The sequence below is a fragment of the Olea europaea genome, chromosome 9 (assembly GCF_002742605.1).
Source record: "Olea europaea var. sylvestris chromosome 9, O_europaea_v1, whole genome shotgun sequence".
NCBI lineage: Eukaryota > Viridiplantae > Streptophyta > Magnoliopsida > Lamiales > Oleaceae > Olea > Olea europaea.
The window spans coordinates 14,674,562-14,693,578 of NC_036245.1; the positions used below are offsets into that span (position 1 = coordinate 14,674,562).

At 34.9% G+C, this 19,017-nt stretch overlaps 1 protein-coding gene and 2 long non-coding RNA genes across 4 annotated transcripts; all 3 read right to left on the minus strand.

Moving 5' to 3' along the window:
* Positions 1-37: 37 nt before the first annotated feature.
* On the minus strand, positions 38-1,690 carry LOC111399780. Its single transcript, XR_002703805.1, has 2 exons — positions 416-1,690; positions 38-327 (listed from the first exon to the last, which is right to left on the minus strand). It is a non-coding gene; the product is annotated as an uncharacterized LOC111399780 (long non-coding RNA).
* Positions 1,691-8,958: 7,268 nt separating this feature from the next.
* LOC111400078 lies at positions 8,959-10,568 on the minus strand. Its single transcript, XR_002703834.1, has 3 exons — positions 10,138-10,568; positions 9,366-9,461; positions 8,959-9,267 (listed from the first exon to the last, which is right to left on the minus strand). It is a non-coding gene; the product is annotated as an uncharacterized LOC111400078 (long non-coding RNA).
* Positions 10,569-11,722: 1,154 nt separating this feature from the next.
* LOC111399781 (receptor protein kinase TMK1-like) lies at positions 11,723-15,590 on the minus strand. Of its 2 annotated transcripts, none has more exons than XM_023027258.1 (2): positions 12,876-15,584; positions 11,723-12,554 (listed from the first exon to the last, which is right to left on the minus strand). In XM_023027258.1, the coding sequence occupies exons 1-2, from the start codon at positions 15,208-15,210 to the stop codon at positions 12,046-12,048; spliced, it is 2,844 nt and encodes a 947-aa protein (XP_022883026.1). In that variant the 5' UTR covers positions 15,211-15,584; the 3' UTR covers positions 11,723-12,045. The 2 variants fall into 2 exon arrangements, with proteins under 2 accessions (XP_022883026.1, XP_022883027.1); XM_023027259.1 differs by having other exon boundaries at positions 12,264-12,481; positions 12,876-15,590.
* Between the last annotated feature and the right edge of the window lie 3,427 nt (positions 15,591-19,017).

Genomic DNA, 19,017 nt, shown 5'->3' on the forward strand with positions numbered 1-19,017 from the left:
AAGTCAAGGTGGACATAGATGCTAACAAGTTGATTGATACTGAGAAACCTGAGTAGGTCTGGTCACTGAAAAGGGACAAAGAGCGCAGCCCATCATATATTGCGGAAGACTCAAGTTAACTGATATCCCTCGCGTACTCAAACCCAATGACTATATGGAAATCACGCATTCTAACCAACAGAGGAAAATAAAGGGGAACATATTTTCATTGCCATCTTGCAACAACTTAGTGCATTATAGCGACTTGAACTCTCCAGTCCCTCAATAGAAGCACAAACGATGTAAAGTTCTGTAAACGTCACTAGCACAAAGTCCTTTTATGTCAACCTAACACAAAATGACTATCAGAAAGAAACTGCTATAATAAACAACAAAGTAGACACCTACATTTCACAGGAATAAATCGATCCACAACCTGAAATTCAAGAACTGGAGTTTTCAAAAAAAGGTAACCATGAAGCCATCAACTCATAAACTATAACTGTTCTCCGAGGCTGGAAGAGGTACTAGGATCAAGTTCTGGTGTAACCGAGACCATTCTGCTGAAACTTACAAATCAGCAATTTTCTTGTTAGTAACTCAGAAATTGTTTGCCTCTGCAATACTTCTTACCCGATGTACTTAGTAAGCAACATTTTACTCTTGCAGTATATTCCATATGTAAGTCCTATTTTTGTGCTAATGCACGATACCTCGTTACCATAACACGATGAACCCTATACCTCGTGATTATTTAAGCAGCAAAGCTCACATGTTAAGAAAATAAACATAACTTTCCTCATGCAGTCAATTCCAAATGTAAGTCCTATTTTTATTGCTAATATTTGATCCTTGATCTCAATAACACGATGAACCTTATACCTGGTGAATATTTAAGCCGTAGAAGTCACCAGTTACAGAAGCAAACATAATGCTAAAAATTATTGGACTCGGAGAGGAACATAAAAATTGTACAGGCAAAGTAACAATAAGCTCACTTATCTTGATTGCAAAAGCCACGACATAGCGAAAGAGCTGAAGCTTGTATTCCACTTCATGTCAAGGGACTCAAATTGGAAACTGATGATAATCCAACCAGTCTCTCTCTACTGAATCTGAATATCAGTTATTCAAAATTTGTGAAGACCTGCAAAACCACATGGTGGCAGGCAAGATTCCGAACGAAATATGGAAGACATGCTATTCTATTTCTCCTGAATATTGAAATATTGAACCAGATAGATATTACAAAGAGCATGCTATTATCTCCTTTCAGTTTAGATAAAACTGATTTTGCATGTAAACCGTCTCAATAGCAGATGACTCAAGCTGTGTAAAGTATATAAAGAGAAGTCTCGTGACATTGGATTTGATCAGACAATTGAAATCGTCAAGACAAAACTTACCTCCACCATAGTCTTACACTTGATGATCAAACTCACAAGTGTACTCTGTGCTGCAGGAGAGACCTTCACGACAAAATTCACATTATTTCATGAAAAATTGTTGCATATCTTTCAGAATTCTTCGTTGTCAAACCAAATTGCTAGAGTCTTATGTCCAGCAAAGGTCGAGTCATGTCACGGCAAAAGTTATTTGAACATCAACTAACAATAGTGCAGGGCAAAGCACATGCAATATAGCAATAATGGAAAAATCCCAAAAAAGTAGTTGATCAAGGTGTCAATGCCAGTCATGGAAACAAAAATAGTTCCACAAGAATTCACCATGACGACATCAATACTTCGTGTGGTGAATCTTTTAATTTGTTTTCCGACTACGATAAAACAAAATTTGTGACCAATTACGAAACAACTTGACTGCTCAAATTTCCCACAGGAAATAAATTTCAACTGTATAAAAGACAACACTAAAACATAGTCAAGAAATTAAGGCATTCCAAAATCAAAAATTGGTTATTTTTCTTAATATCTTTGCTCATACTTTCATGGGAAATCTTCAAATTTATTGTATTTCCTCAGCAATTCATTGCAGGGAAAAATAACTAGTTCATGTTGTTTATAAGCGAAACACTGCCAATTGTATCAATCAGGAAGAATGACTCGAATTACTTGTGCAATTCTTTTTTCTCTAATTGAGCATCCACCATAAAATTACTCATCAAATATCACCTGATAAATCAGAAAGACGGATCAACACAAAGTTTATGTGCAAAATGGAGATGCATGTAATGCCATGTATGATCAACTGAAAGAGGAAAAAGAACCCACAAAAAATTACTAAAAACTTACTTCCGTTCCATATATGTATTTCTTATTCTTGATCAAAATGGAGATGCATGTATGATCAACTGAAAGAGGAAAAAGAACCCACAAAAAATTACTAAAAACTTACTTCCATTCCATATATGTATTTCTTATTCTTGATCAAAACCAAGAATTTCCATGACATTTATTTTTCAAAAAGATAAACAACACAATGCCGATTGGGATCCTGAAGAATTCTCGAGTTGTTATTAGGAAGAGAAACCAAAATGATGCCTCCACAGAATGCCCTCATCAATTGAGCCTTTGGTTTCCACTTCCCATTCTGGAAATTCACCAGTGCAAGAACCTTAACCCCAAGAGTGAAAGTTCCCTGATCCAAATCCTCTTTCAGGGCCTGCCCCACATCCTTTCCAAGTTCCAGATCATGGAAACCGAGATCAGTGTTTATCACCGTCTCATTTCTCGTGGGTTGAATCAAGGGAGGCAAACAGTCTTTAGAAAGCTGCAAACGCTGGGAGGATGTATAGAGAAGAGTTATTTCCATTTGATTATATATGGCGGTCAAGTGGTGGTTGGGATTGGTGAGAGTGAGGCTCAATTTGCACGAAGCTGTAGCTTTATTATTGAAGATTGAAACTTTGGAAAGCTCGCCGGAGGAGACTTCAAGTTGAGGAGTACTTGGGTGGACTACAAGCCAAATAAAAAACCAGAATATACAAGTGATAAGAGTTAATAGTAGCGCCCAGGTTAGAGCACGCCAAAAGATGGGCCTATCACGGCATGGAAGCTGGTAGATATTAGCATACCATGCATGCTCTGGTGTGGGTTGTGGCTGCGCAAAAGGGAGGGGCAAATGGGGGCTGCCACCGGCGACAGGGACGTTCTCCGGCGACTGTATCTCCAGCGGGTACCCAATCACAACTTCTTTTTGTTCACCAGTAGCGGCATTGATGTCAAACGCAGAGGCGGAGGTGTGTGGGGTGGTGGAGGAAGAGGCGGAAGATGAGGAGTAAGAGGAAGCCATTGCCAATTCGCTGTCATACAAAAATTGAATTCAGATTGTGAAATTTTTAGATTCAACTAATGCTATTGCTATATAATGAAGCTTGCTGGCAGAGTTTAAGGGTTTGATGATAACACGTGGAAGAGAGGTGTCGCCATGAAGCTTCATGGAGGAGATAGCCAAATCTATTTTGTCGTTTTGAGCTTCTTTCCTGAGGATTTTTGTTGATGACGCTCGAGGATTTCATTGAGGAAAGTTGTAACCGACGATAAAGGTTCAAGCATTTATGACCATTTGTTTGTTTCTGTGAATGACCAGATGCATTCTGTAAATGGCTATGGCGTTTAGAGATGAAAGGAGAGGAAAAAGTGGTCTGTAAGTCGGAGTGGGGAGACGAAGTGGTAAAGTAGTGTTTGGCAAACCAATTTGAAATTAGGGTAAATTGCACCAGAGGTCCCAAACCTTTCAAGAATGTGTCTCCAAGTCCCAGCAAGAATATTGAGATAGTAAAAGAATCTATTTTGCCAAATTAGGTTATCGGCTCGCCATGATAATCAATGAGAACAATTTACAGGTAAAGTCATATCCATTACAAAGCTTATGATACTTTATGGTAGAACCAAACAAAACTAAAATTTTCATTTAGAAATTATTCAAGAATACAATTAATTCCAATCACACATTTCAAAGGATTCACACTTCTACCAATTTTTCAACCTCACATTTCACCAACTTCTTATCAAAATCTCTACTAAAAACCAGTTTTTTAGCTACTCGAACAATGACATGTGATGGTAAAGTGAGTTGCATATTCCCCTTCGAGTTCAAAGCTCGTCGCAACAAGAAAAAGAAGAATTTTATTGATTAATGATACAACATACATTTTTTTTTGCCACCATTCCACACACCACCACCCGTTGGAGTCGGAAAATCAACCTTTAATTCCACACATACAACATGTAAGGTTGTCTGTTTTCTCCAAAACTCCCCAGCCATAAATGTAGCTGTTGCTATTATCCTAACTTCAAAAACCATGCTCCCTTTACGTCGTTCTTCTATCATATCTTTCACCCACGGCGCATCAGTCGTGCTATAATATGTGTCATCCGAAGCAGGCACAAAAAAGTCAGTATCCATATCCATTTCTTCAGTTCTCTCAACCTGAAAAGAATCAGCCAAGGATGTATCGACAATGAAATTCTTGTAAACAAGGCTACTTTCGGTTTGATCGAAAGAAATATCTAGTTTACGGTTTGGATTCTTTATGTTCAACGTGGCTTCCCAATTAGCCTTCACCTTTGTATCGGTGAAGTTGAAAATGGGAATGGAAAACTTTTGAATTTCATAACCTGGAAATTCTGAACCGACAAGAAACCACAATAGGAGGCTCAAGAGGACTGCGCCAAAGATTAATGCAACCGTAAGGCTAAGCACTACGCAACAAAATGTATTGCTTGGTTTGTGATCGGTGATTGGGAATTGTAATTTATTTGACGATGGACAGGCTGGATTGTACTTCTTGTAATAACCAGCACCGTCAGGATATGGTTGCGCTAATTCTTGATAGGGAGGGCGGTATACATTCGTAGGACGGTCTTTGGATTCTTCGTCGACCAAGCTAGACATGGCTGTCCCTCCCTCCTCCTGTCTCTCTCTAATGGTGGAGAGACAGAATTAAAGATAAACAATTGGATCCCTGTAACCCAATTGAATTAAAGAGGGAGAGTAGCCTCTTGTTTGAAAATGTATGCTGAGGGAATAAGGCCAATAATTTTAGTGGTTGAAATTCATGTACATATAGACAACATATTTCAGGGGTCCTAAATTCACTGCCCAGACAGCCATTTTTTTGACGTACTAATTGAGACATTCAACCGTGAATTTATCAGAGAATTCAACAGGAACATTTAAAAGGGAAAAAAAATGAATTTCAAGATTTTTAGCCTTCAAATCCTGGATGGCTCCATGATAAATAAAAAGCTTGGAGCCAAAACCATAGACCACAATGTTAAATACTCTTTTTAACCATAAAAATAAACACTTTTCTAGGTTACAATCTACGTTGATGTGCCTAGAGCAGGTCGTTCCTCAAGCCTTCAAATCTTGGATGGCTCCATGATAAATAAAGATCTTGGAGCCAAAACCATAGACTACAATCTTAAATACTCTTTTTAACCATAAAAATAATCACTTTTCTAGGTTACAATCTACGTTGAACTCTTTCGTCTTCCACCATTTCGCCGCCAAACTATCACAAATAAGTAATCACATAACCTACAGAATTTTCAAGAACGTACGCAAAACAGGAAAATTAAAGAGAAGAAAGAGGAGAGTTCTGGATATAGGAATTTGGAGAGGTGTGGGGTTTTAAGATTACAAGAATTGAAAGGCGGTTGGGGTAATTTAGGGGTATTATTATGAAAGGAAAATGCAGATTTCGTGGGAGGGTAGAAGGATTTGGTAAAAAACTTGGGATACAAGCAAGAAACATGAAGGGTCAGTGTCAGAAGCATGAATGGAGGGTGAATTTGTCTTAATATGCCTATTTCCTTAATACTAAAAAAAGGTTAAACCCTAACCTTAAGGGTCCCCCACCACCTCTGTCCTGAAGTATCGTGAGGGAGGTAAATCGCAGGTTATACCTCCAAGGGTATAGGGTGGAAGGCTGTTTGGACACTTGCACTTACCCAAAAGCCAAATCCATATTTCAGGATGCGAACCCTTAACGCAGCAACTTCAAGTAAAGCTGGATTTCTCCGTCCCCTTTTAACACTTGGAGATGTGCCTTGAGGCACCTATTTCCTTAATACTAGTTTTTTGCCCACATTGTTCTTTTGAAGGTATTGCTAGAGTGTCAGAAGCATGAATGAGATATATATATTTGATAACTAAAATCATAATTTATACTCTAAACTCAATGAATTGTTAAATTTCATAAAGTGACAATAAAAAAATTTCAATTAAAGTAATCTGATTTTTGCATTCTATTTGAACAAATTAGTATTTCATTTACCAAGAGTGTTGTGGAAGTGATAGACAAAGAGAGGAAATAGGTTGTATTTATGAGTTCCAATGTCATCAATTGAGAAGTAAATAAAGCATAATGAAATTAATAATAAAATTTCAAAGAATACAACATATTCACAACGTCACTTTACGATTTCAACTTTACCTATACTATAGGAGTATTACAAATGTTTATATATCCGAAATGGAACTTTTAGTTTGGAGTATATAAGTTTGCAAATAATTAAAATGTATGAAAGTTTAAATAGAATGGAATGTTATAGTTTAACTTCAAATGCAATATAAACACCTGTTCTTACAACTTTAGTCATGCAAATCGAAACCATTGGGAAACAGAAAAATACATATAGAAAAGATAAATACACTAAAAAATAATGTGACTGGAAAATAACGAAAGCGAACCCACTACATAAACAAGTAGGGAAATACTTTTATCCATCGCCGCCAGTGAAAATTCAAATGGGAAACAGATAAAGTATAGAAAAAATAATTATTACCCTGCTTCTGAAAGTCTTAAGAATAGAAGATGAAGATTTCTTGATCGCTGGCAGGATGATGAAACAGATTACCGACCACGTAACCATAGTAAACATGTAAGCATCATGACTGACATATTTGAACTATGACACTTCACAAAGAAACTGCTCGTCAAAGCTATAGCGCATCAAGCTACTGCATTAACATACCCCCAGGAATAAATGCAACTTTATGTCCCATCTTCATATAATGAAGAAAAATGAATGTTAACTGCATATTGGTTAAATTAACTATTAGATGACAGAGCCAATCCTGATATTTTGATGACCTTATGTCAATTTCAAATTGGGGCCCTATATTTTGACTCTCCTTGTATAGAGTTTTAGCCTATTTGATGGAGATTAAGCCCTTATTTGAATCCCATTTTCATCAAAATACATTATTAAACAGTGATTTGACACCATTTCAACCATACATTTCTCAATAAAATAATATTACACATAAACTCAAAATCTTTCCTTATTTTTTAGTTACACATTCTCCACCGTAACATTATTTCAAAATGCATTTTTTTGAGGAAAATGGGGCTCAAACAACACTTAAAATCAATTTTTTAGTATATTTTGATAGAAGTAGATAGAATATGTGGATTTAAAGTTTTAGAACCCATAAAATATGTGGTTAAAATTAATTGTCAATTTTGAGTTAGATTAAAATCTAGATTTTAGTTGATGCCAAACAGGGGCATAATATAATTATATAGAATCTAACACAGACAACTAGGCCACAAAATTTGAAAAGAAAGTAAATAAAATATCAAATTTCAACCAGCAATACAAATTACAAATAAAGTTTGACAAACAGAATTAAAATTCAATGACAAAGGGATATGCTTGTTTGTATGATTATTTCCTCACTGCAACTATTTCAAATAAAATTGAATATACATTTGAATGATTTATGTACAAAATTGGAGAATGTGACTGCAAAAGATAGTGTAACAAAATAATGAAAATGATGATCAAATAGAAACGAGCTTCTAATTTTATATTAATTTATAAAAAATTAACTTAAAATAAGAAGTATCTGAATGAACAAGAATAAAGAATTATTAAATTCAAAGTACTTTAAGCAAATAACTAAAAATATTATTATCATAAGATTAAAACAAAACAATGTAATAACAACCTATATATTCTGTAGTATATGTTTTGAAGATAAGAGAGAAAGAAAGAAACATGTAAGACTGTAACAATAACAGCGAGATCAAACCAAATTATATTGAATCTTCAAAATTTTAATTCAAAATAAAATAATTTATATCTTGCTATGTTGAAAAAATAATGATGGGTGATTATTGGACATGAAATTTGAAAAGGCAAAGAGACCTTTTGTTTGGTTAAAAAAAGAAAATGAATGTTTAGAAGATAATATGTCAACTTAATTATAAATATGGAAAGTAATGTTTGCGATAAATAAATATAAGTGATAAGTTTGTTGCCATATATATATTTTAAAGATTTTTGTATTTTTAATTTTTATTAGTTTCTTATGTTTGCATATGATAATTTTATTTTCAAAATTTCGTAAATACAATTTTCATTTTTCTTCAACCAACCAATTAACTTTACATAATTTGAGGCCCTCATCAAAGCAGGGCCTTAGGCGATCGCCTATTTCGCCTATACTCAAGACCGCCATTGGTAGATGAAATCATTGATCATAAGCAATTTTATGTTTGTTAGTCGGTGAGTACTGAGGAGGTTAACTGGATAGAATGGATGTTTCTGATGGAAATACTTTCCCAAGCTCTATAAATACTCGTAAACATAACCAGCAATTCAAAACCTAAAACTTTCATTAACTAATATCTAGTAAAGAAACATGCATCTTATAATTCAATAATCAAATATACTCTAAAGCTAGCCATTGAGATTGGAGAACCAAAGCCTATATAAACCACACAAAGGAAGCCTTTACTTTCAATGTGGGATTCAGGTGCCTATACGCTCCAATGGGAACCATGACAAAGATGTATGTCAAATTTAATCTACAAATAGCATATAATATAATTCCTTGATGAAGAAAATAATACATATATGTTTAAACATGTTAATTCATAATTTTCACAAACTACTTTCTAATAAAGAAACACCTTTGTCAATGATGAATTTTTTAAAGACACAAAGTAATGAGAAACAATTATGGAAGAAACTCGCTTACTCCCTGTTATTATCTACTATATTGATGAATTTTTGTACTGTCTATACCATGAGACCAGTTTCCGTATGTGTAAAACTTTAGAATGTATACGTTCATTAAATGCAGTTCGAACTCTTACCAGTAACTAAAGCTTCATTTTACCATTTCCAATTATCAACACAATTTAATTTTCTTGAAATAAACCATTGCTTGAATCCAGTATGCTACTTAGGATCCATAAGAGACACACAAACATACACATACAAAATCTTACAAACACAACAAAAATATTCTTAAGAAGTATCCATCCATCTTCAAGCTCCATATCCATCATCTTGAAAACTCCTGAATCTGAACATTCACTCTTTGTATAAACTTCTCAAAAGATTGAGAAATTGAACTAAGTATTTTCCATCAAATTAAAAGTAGAACATTCAGCAATGAAGTACCTTGTTTTGCTGAGCATGAGGATCATCTCCTTGCACCAAAATAATGTGCATCTTTTCAAGCTAGGGCACATCAATAATCCTTTCATTGCCCAAACTCTGTAAGATCAAGTGATGTATAAGTAAACAAAGACCAAAATAAGCAAAAATTATACACGAATCTTTCCTGTGTAATTTCTAGACCAACTACCTTAAAAGAAATACTATCCTTGTGAAATGTCTTGTGAAACCTCTCATCAACTTCATCGCCAGTAGCATACTTGAACCCGCATGTCTTTTACATGTGTGCAATTGAAAATTAGATTGACCAACCTCCAAGTGTGATTGGGCATAGTTACTCTTCTTGTTCAAATATCCCACACTTGGACAGTCCCAAATTTATTAATTTTTTCTCTGAATCGTGATCTTTTGATACTTTGCTAATAAATCCGCTTATCCACCGTCATTCTCATTGTCAACAACATATTTGAAAATTTTCCCAAAAAATTCCGACAATTACTAAATATTAATATGGTTCAAATATAGTTGAAGAAAACACATACTAATATACACGATAAATGAACACAAAATCTAAATTATAATCGTCTGGATATTTCTTTCGGAAAATTCAATTGCATGGACACCCACAACATATCCACACAAAACTAATGACATAAAAATTAGCACTACCAAAATAGAATATCGCTTAAAGTGGACCTCTTATGAGTCTTATAATTGAGTAATACCCGAAAAATAGATTTTCGAATTTAATTAATAAGGAATCTGGGTCGTGTACCTGTCCAAGCATGGAGTTCTGCGCTTGTATGTGACGGCGATTTCTGGCCCTTTTGGGAATTTTTCAAAATAATTATCAAAATTGACGAGTAATGGAGATAGATCTAGTGCTTCTTTTTGTGTAGAATAATTGGGTCTGAAGATTTGGTTGCATTTTTTCAATTTCGTTTATGAATAATAAGACAGATCTGAGAGATGGTTTCGCGCCAGAAATGAGTTTTCCAATAACCTTTGGGATTTGGGCTTTTGAGACGTTATTTAGCCCAATGAACCGATCCGACCCGATCTGAATTCATTGAAAGTCATGACAATGAAGTATGGAACTCTTAATTGCAAAGGTTTTGAATATATCAGAATATTGAATTTCATCGTTAGATCGAAAGATGAAAAGCTTTATTATTAAAAAAATGTGAATCAAGATAATTAGCACCTTAATAAAGTAATCAGTTGGAACAACACATTATCGATTACATCAATTAACTAACATTCTTTATAAAACAGCGTAAACCTGAAAGTTAGTCTACAAGCAATGATTACAATAATAAATCGTCCCAACCAATCAATGGGAAGCAGGGAATAACACTTCGAGTAATCCTATTTCCATAACTTGTCATAGATGATTAAAATAATTGGAACGGTGTTGAACTCTCAAAAATGATTATTTTCATCCACCATGCTTTGAAATGTTTCGACCCCATTAGTTAAAGTGTGTGAAAGTCTTCAATCATCAATCGATCTTTTTCTCTCTCTCTCTCTAAGAATTTGAATCTGAAAGTATACCATGTTACTTTTTTTAAGATCAACGTCTACCGCATACAATAGTTAAAGGATAGCACAAATTCGAAAATGAAAAATGCTTGAGGTCCATTTTGGTGTCCAAAATGGACACCCGGCACCTCGGTATTGGCCGAGGCGCCTGTCAGCATTACCTTTCTAAAATTTACACGAATTCCTTGTCAATCACGTCAGTTTTACAAAGTTTAAAAGTGGTTTTATATTATTGGTCGGTTGAAGTCTTGAAGATTTATTTTTTATCTTTCGAGGACTAAAATGTCAAAAAGGAGACATGATTGATGTTGATGAGATGTAAATATGGCTTGATTTCTTGTACATTGGACACTTGGTTCCAATCTTTTGCATAATAGCTCCCTTTGGATTAGATTTGTCATTTTTCATAGTGGTACGAAATGTTGAATCTATTGTCCAAAAAAACATTTATTAATTTATATCTAATCATCAAGCATATCCAATTTAAATACTAAAATGTCATTCAATGTTTTAAAAATTAACGAACTTAATAACATTACGTATGAATTTTACACATATAACATATTTTCGACATTAGTTTATGCCATGTCACCAGAATCATAACACGTCACCAAAATCATGAGTAATATGCATTTTCAAAATGGCAAGTGACAAAGTGATGGGAGGAATAATATTTGGTTAAGTTCAGTGGCAACTTAAAAACTTCCAACTCAGAAACATTTGAGATACTTGAATATTTTTGAAAATTCAATAGCAACTAGAAACATTAGGAAAAGTTCGGTGACATAATTATGTTGTCCAGGAGAAACTCGAAGCCATGAAACCTAAGAACAATAATTATGACAAATATTTGTGTCGGAATTTTGACTAAACAACGTACACAGCAGAAAAGAGAACTGAAGTGTTCTTCGTACCAATATCTACATCTCACAAGACTGAAATCGAACCCTGCACAAGGTAGTGTAGACTTATCCGGATCGATGATGACTAGAACGACACCTCCAGGTATTTTTTTTTTCAAGCATGGAAACCCCAAAACTTTCCATTCTAATCAAGAAAAGCCAATTCTAGAAATACAATTTCACACACAATCATGTTATCTACACCTATCACATATCAACAAAAGCGCAGAATACCTCTTCTACCTGCCATCGGCTGAAGTGAAGGACTCTGCAAATCCAGTAGGTCTAGCTGGAATACTACCCTTACTGTCTTCAAGATCCATATAACTCGTGTCTTTTACTTCTGCTTCTTGCCAATCTTTCACCATTTGGTTAAGGGGAAGGCTGTAATCAATGCCACAATACTCCTCTATATCATCATCGAGCGGTTTCCATTTCTCAACAAGGGAAACCAAGACATTCACAGCATGTCCCATATCAGGTCGTTGAATAGGATCCCTAGCTGTACAGTGACCAGCCAGTTCAGATATGATGGAAATGCTTTCGAATGTTTCTTCTTTCACGTCTAGAGCAGGGTCAATGGCAGCCACTAGTTTCTCCTTACTGAATTTGACGTGCCAGAACCATGCAACCAAGTATTGGCTTTCCTCGGGTTTGTGTTCGTCAAGTGCCATCCTACCAGTTAATAGCTCCATCAACACAACCCCAAAACTGAAAACGTCGGCTTTTGTAGTGATTTTACCCATAACTGAATAAAAGGAATGCATGATTCTCATCATATTTCTAAGTTGAAGAATAAAACATTTAGATACTAATGAAAGATTATTACAATGTAAAATAATAAGCCTTTAGGCTATCATATGACCAGACAAGCTAGTTTATTTATTATACTGGTTATATTCTTTCTTCTTTATTTTTTTGTAGCTCACAGCAATTTGTTTATTATAGTTTCAGATTTTAGATTGTATCATTTTAGAGCAGAATAAGTATGGAACAAAATCACATATCACTTAAAAGAGGAATTCTATTTACCGTGTACTAGAGAGCAAAACAATAACAGAATCCTTACCAGCATATTCAGGAGCCAGGTACCCAAAAGTTCCAGCCAGCCGAGTCACCACAGACTTCTCTGCATCAGGAGCAAGTTTAACCAGACCAAAATCTGATATTTTCGCACGAAAATCATCACCAAGTAAGATATTTGAAGATTTGAGGTCTCTATGTATAAAACTCTGATGAGCGAGAGTATGAAGGTACTCCAATCCTCTAGCAACATCCAGTGCAACATTTAGCCTCCTCTTCCAAGAGAGAGGCTCAAGTTTCATACTCTTCCATTGAAAAAGATGCTTGCTCAGAGCCCCTTGAGGCATATACTCATAAACCAGAATTCTTTCATTGCCTTCAATAGAATATCCCAAGAGAGATACTAAATGCCTGTGACGAACTTTAGAAAGAACAGCAATTTCAGATTGGAATTCGTCCAGCGCTTTGCTGCTAATTACACCAGCTTCCATTCTTTTCACAGCTATTTTAGTTCCATCAACAAATTCTCCCTTATAAACTACCCCAAAACCACCCCGACCAACTTCATTCTCTGGGGCAAAGTTCTTGGTTACGTTTCTAAGAACTTGAACTGATACGACCAAATTTCCAGCCTCAATGACATGAGATTGACTACTATTTATGCTGGCCGAACCGCTCTCCATCAATGAAGAAGCACTTCTATTTGTGTTATTTACAACAGCCTTAAGAGTGCTATCTGAATCGGTCAGGTCTCTTGGATGAATCATAAGGGAACTTGGAGTAGGGTATCTGTCTTTTCTCTTCTTGTGTAAATAAATAGACAGAGGCACGACCAGGCAAATCAGAATTGCAAAACTTGCTACAAGGGCTACAATGACAGCTAAATTAGTGTTGGAACTTTTCTCGTTCTTTAATCCATTTGTAGTAGTAGTAGTACTTGGATTAGATGTGCCAGGCGAGGATTTTGAACCTTGAGATGACACGGCACTTCCTTGCGAAGGAGCTTTTCCAGTCTGATTTGAGTTTAATAGAGAATTTCCACCTAAGACAAGGTTTACACTGCTGCTAAATTTTGGAAGAGGAGGGGAAAGATTGTTCCCACTCAAGTTCAACAGAGTCAAAAATTTCAACCCCGCCCAGTTTGTTGGAATAGGACCAGATAGATTGTTAGACTCAAGATGAATACGTGTAAGAGAATCAAGTCTTCCAATTGAAGGACTTAATGTTCCGGAAATATTATAGTTGGGCAAATTTATAGAAATGACCTTTCCTTTGGGATCACAGCCCACTCCTAGCCACGACCCTTGACAGGGGTCATTGCCCAACCACGATTCAACAAGCCTGGAGGGGTAATTCACCCCATCAAGAAACTCTAAGAGAGCCATAACTTCCGGAGTGCAGGGAGCTCCCAGATTAGATTGACAAAAGGGATTCGACTTATAAGTGACATTGATAGCTTTGAACTTTGGCACTGGACCCATGAAATGATTGTTGTTCAAATCTAAATGGCCTAATGGCATACTTGGCAAGCCATTGGGAATCAAACCAACAAGTTGATTGGTATTTAGATTAAGATCCTGCAAAGAAACTAAGTTACTGATATTCTCTGGGATCTTACCTGTAAAATGATTCCCATGGAGCCAAAGACTGGTGAGTGACCCCATTGTCGCAACTATATCAATTGGACCAGTCATGCCATCACCAGACTGTCCATTCAACCAAAGTATAGTCAACATTGAGTCCCTAAAACTGTCTGGAATACCACCAACAATCCGATTCATTGACAACTTCAAAACCTCTAAAGATGTCATATTTCCCAAAAAATCAGGCAAAGAACCGGCCAAATTGGAGTTTATCAAAGTAAGATTAGTCAATCGAGTTGAACCTACCAAATCACTAGGCAGTGACCATCCAGTGGTGGCATTGAGAGGGTTATCATCCAATGCCAACACCTCCAAATTCACAAGCCCACCAAAGAAATCTAATGGGATTGAAACAAAATTGTTGTAATCCAAATAAGCATACCTCAATTCAGCCAAACCACTAAAAGATGGCAACTTTCCACTAAATTGGTTCTGCTGCAGGCCTAAATTTTGCAACATGGACAACTGGTTAAAATTCTGAGGTAAAGGGCCTTTCAATCCCGAACCCCTAACTTGAATCTGTGTAACTCTATTGCCAGAACAAAATATATGTGGCCAGCTTGGAGGCCCACATGGGTTATCACCATTTGCAGGCCAATTCAAGAGCTCAGGATTTTCCAAACCTTTTCTCAACTGATTTAATACAGCTAGGTCATTGGGGTCTGTAACGCAATAAGCAACTGAAATACAAAAGAGAAAGAGTGTTGCAGCAATTCTTATCGGAATATTAGCCTCCATGGTAGATCTCTTTCGTCACCGTACATGTGTTTATAGCTCAAGAAAAGCTAAATGTGAACTCTCGAGCTACTTCTTGAAAACCCCATCTCAAAATCATGGAAAAACTTAAAATGGAGTTTTGAAAAAAATGGGCTTCTTGTATCAGATTCTCCAAGAAGAAGGAGTGATGATTGGAGGGAGAAATTATCAAATACTAGTACAGAATACTTAACAGTGATAAAGCTTAAGCAAGAATAATATAACAAAAAAAAAAAAACTGTTCAAGGCAACTTGATGACCATAAAAGTGGATATTTGATAAGAAATGTTTTAATATCAAATTCTGTGACAGATTGAATGTGTAGATCGGTATCCATATGCTGAGAATCTGTGGTGCTGTATGATGTAGGGTATAACTGTTATTTCCCATGTATACATGTGTTGGTCTTTAGATCTAATTAGATTTATGTTTAAGCTTGAGTTCCATTTCAAGGGAAAAATGTATTTTTAAATAGTGATTGATGGAGAATGTATGGTTAAAAATGAAGAAAAAACTTTTTGTTTTCTTATAATATTATTTTATTAAAGAATATGTGGTTAAAAATGAATTTTAGAAAAAAAATGAGACTCAAGGGCTAAGATTATTCTCTTTTACGGTTCTATAATACTTTCATCTCCCCCACCTATAATGGGGGCAGACTGGCATTTCCAAGGCCTTACGTAGCATTATTCTTATGTGGTCCCGATAATGTAGCATTACTCTTATGGTATGTTTGATTGTAAACATAAAATTTGTGCGAAAATAAAATTTGAATTGTCTAGAACTTATTTAAATAAAAATTATCAATTAAATGTGTTTTGTTTGATTTAATTTTCAATCTAAAAAATATTATACTTGTTCATTTTTTATTGGTGATAGATAAGAGAACGTGGATAGATGAGAGAGAGAAAGAGAGAAGGAATTCTTTGGAAAATAAAGTCTTATTTCCCCTAAATAAATATTTTCCTTGATTTTGAGGATAATATGATCACATAACAAAAAAGTAGAAAAATATTTTTCAGGGGAAAAAAGTCAATCAAACAACGCAAAGTTAGAAATTCATGTAGAAAACACATTTTTATGGAAAAATGTTGATAATCAAACACACCCTTATAGTTAATAATTCATAAGTGATAATATACCTACGTAATGGTACACACCGTAGGGTGTACAAGTATCATTTCCCATTATTCATCAAGTCCATTTCTTGGTTGATTCTTGAGGTCAGTGAAACTGATGATCTAAAAGGCTTCTATAGTAAGGAATTTAAGATTGTTTTGGGGACTTTTTAGAACTTTCCTATTTTGGTCGAAGTTACAAGAGATTGGAGCTTGGGGCAACGACACAGATTTGGTTATTTTGATTATCACTGTTTGGATTTGTTAACGTAAACTTTAATTTTAAAATGTCCAAGTTATTGTAAAGAAAAATGCTTTTATCGATATAATCTCTTATTTTAATATTATTTTTGACATCGACGCTCATGAATTTTCCATGAACCTACTCCGAGAGCTTGAGTAATCTATCATAGAAGGAACTTAATACCAATGTTTAACTAGGAATCGAATGTAGTTCATTCAAGGCTCAAGATGGAAAAATATTATTAATTTAGATAATTACTCACAGACATAAACAAAATTTAATGCATCGGCTTTATATGACTAGATAAAAGCAAGTCATAATAAGTTGAGTATGTTTGACTTAAATGTTACAAATTGATTTCTGTTATGATTTTCAATCACTACTTAATTTCTTTAGTTTAATATACATTTTTTCTAATTCACGGTAGATGTATCATCATAATGAATGGGGGTAGTGTTGGCAATCGAGCTTATTGGCTCGGGCTCCTCGTGGCTCTATTCGAAAAAAGTTTGGCCCGTTCGGCTTGAGGCTCAAGAGAACCGAGCTGAAAATCGGGTCAAGCTCCATTTTGGAGTGCCGGGCAAAGCTCGAGCCAGCGAGCCACAAAGCTCGAACCGGCCCGTGTGGCTCGTCAGCTCGAGCTCATGAGCCTATATTAAAAAAAAAAATACAAAAAAAAAAAAAAAAAATTACCAAAATCGAGCCGGCCCGAAAAAAGTTTGATCATTTTAACTAAGCCGAGCTCGAGTCTCGAATTTCAACTCAACTCATTGACATCCTAAATGATGAAATTTTTTTGGTTTACGTATAATATTATTTTAATAAAAAAAGTATGATTAAAAAGAAGAGAGTGAAAAATATATTTGATAAAAATGAGAATCAAACGGGACCTTGATAACAAACCTCCTACTAGCAGATGGGGTGAAAATTGATCAATATCGAATGACTTTTAAGGAACTAAATTGCTGAAAATGATTGTACAATCAAGAGCAGGACTCATATGAACTCGACCTAGTTATTCGTGGTTGATTGCACTCGAACACTTAAGAGAATAGAACCACCCTTGGAACAACATCGATAACCCCAAAAAATAAGGACGTAATTTATCTTGTGTTCGTTTGACAAAATTTATAAATGAATTTTGACAACAGATTCTAATGAAATCACAAATACTATCTATTTATTCATAATTCATTTCTATATATTTATAAATTAAATTGTTTATAAATTCTTCCCTTGGCTAAAAATGAATCTTGTTTGAATAATTCTAGTGGTACATAATTTATTGTAACCTAGGGTGCAATAAATTATATACCACTAGCACGATTGATCTTGTTTATCTATATTCCTCTATTCTTGCTAGATATCTAAGGAAACCTGAGGAACATCTGTCCCACATGAAAACAGCCGTTCATGGGACATTTCTTCAACAATTGAAGTCTATCAAGGAGCTCCCTTCACAAGGGAAAATGGTAGAATAATTTATTATGTAATTATCAGCTTTAGTCCCATTTGATAATACTCTTCCTTTTGAGCAACTCAACTCCTTTCCCCACTCGAGTTAGACTCGAGACGAGGTCCCTTTCTTTGCACGATAACATTAGAAACATAAAAATTTTACATTGTTTTTCCATCCACTTGAGACGAGGTTCTTTGTAACATTTTAAACGTTATTGCTCCTTTTTATTTTTAAAAAAAAAAAGTATTCTTAGTTTAGTTATGTCCCAACTCAATTTGATTCCAAGCTTCGCTCCTCGATATGCATACTATAGTAAAGATACAAAACGCTTGATGAAAAGAACAAAAATAACTGCAAAATACAAATAACATGTTTATTTTTTAGGATCATCTATAAATCACATAAAAACATTGATTTCTAAAGCAAAAAATAAATAAATAAATAAAATCATCATTTAAAAATAGATTATTGTATTTCATGTGTTAGAGAGAGATTCTAAGCGTCAATTAAACTTTTGTGTTGACGTTGTTTATGAGAATTGTATGGTCTTTGATTATCGGTTTTGAAGTGTAAATCTGAACTCATGGTTGTACTTTGATCGGTTTATGACATTGGTTATGTGTGTAGATTAGTGCGTGGGATGCCTCATCCAAGCTCTCAAATTAGCCTTTCAACTGAACTAAATCACCAATTCTGTTGTCATTTTGTTCAGATCTTGAAAGTTTGTGTCCATTTTTGTTTGTTATACGTACTCAAATGTTACAATACTTTCATCTTATTTTCGAGAAAATTCTATGAGGCAACAACTAGATAGATAAATAATCACACATATTGGATCAATCATTCACCTTCCATGTTTGAACTATTTTAGTTGCCAATTAAGATCTTTCACATCTAACTTTATGCCTTTTTCATTTCTTTGATTCATATTTTAAGGCTAAAAAATTCTCTTTAAATTACCCCACTGT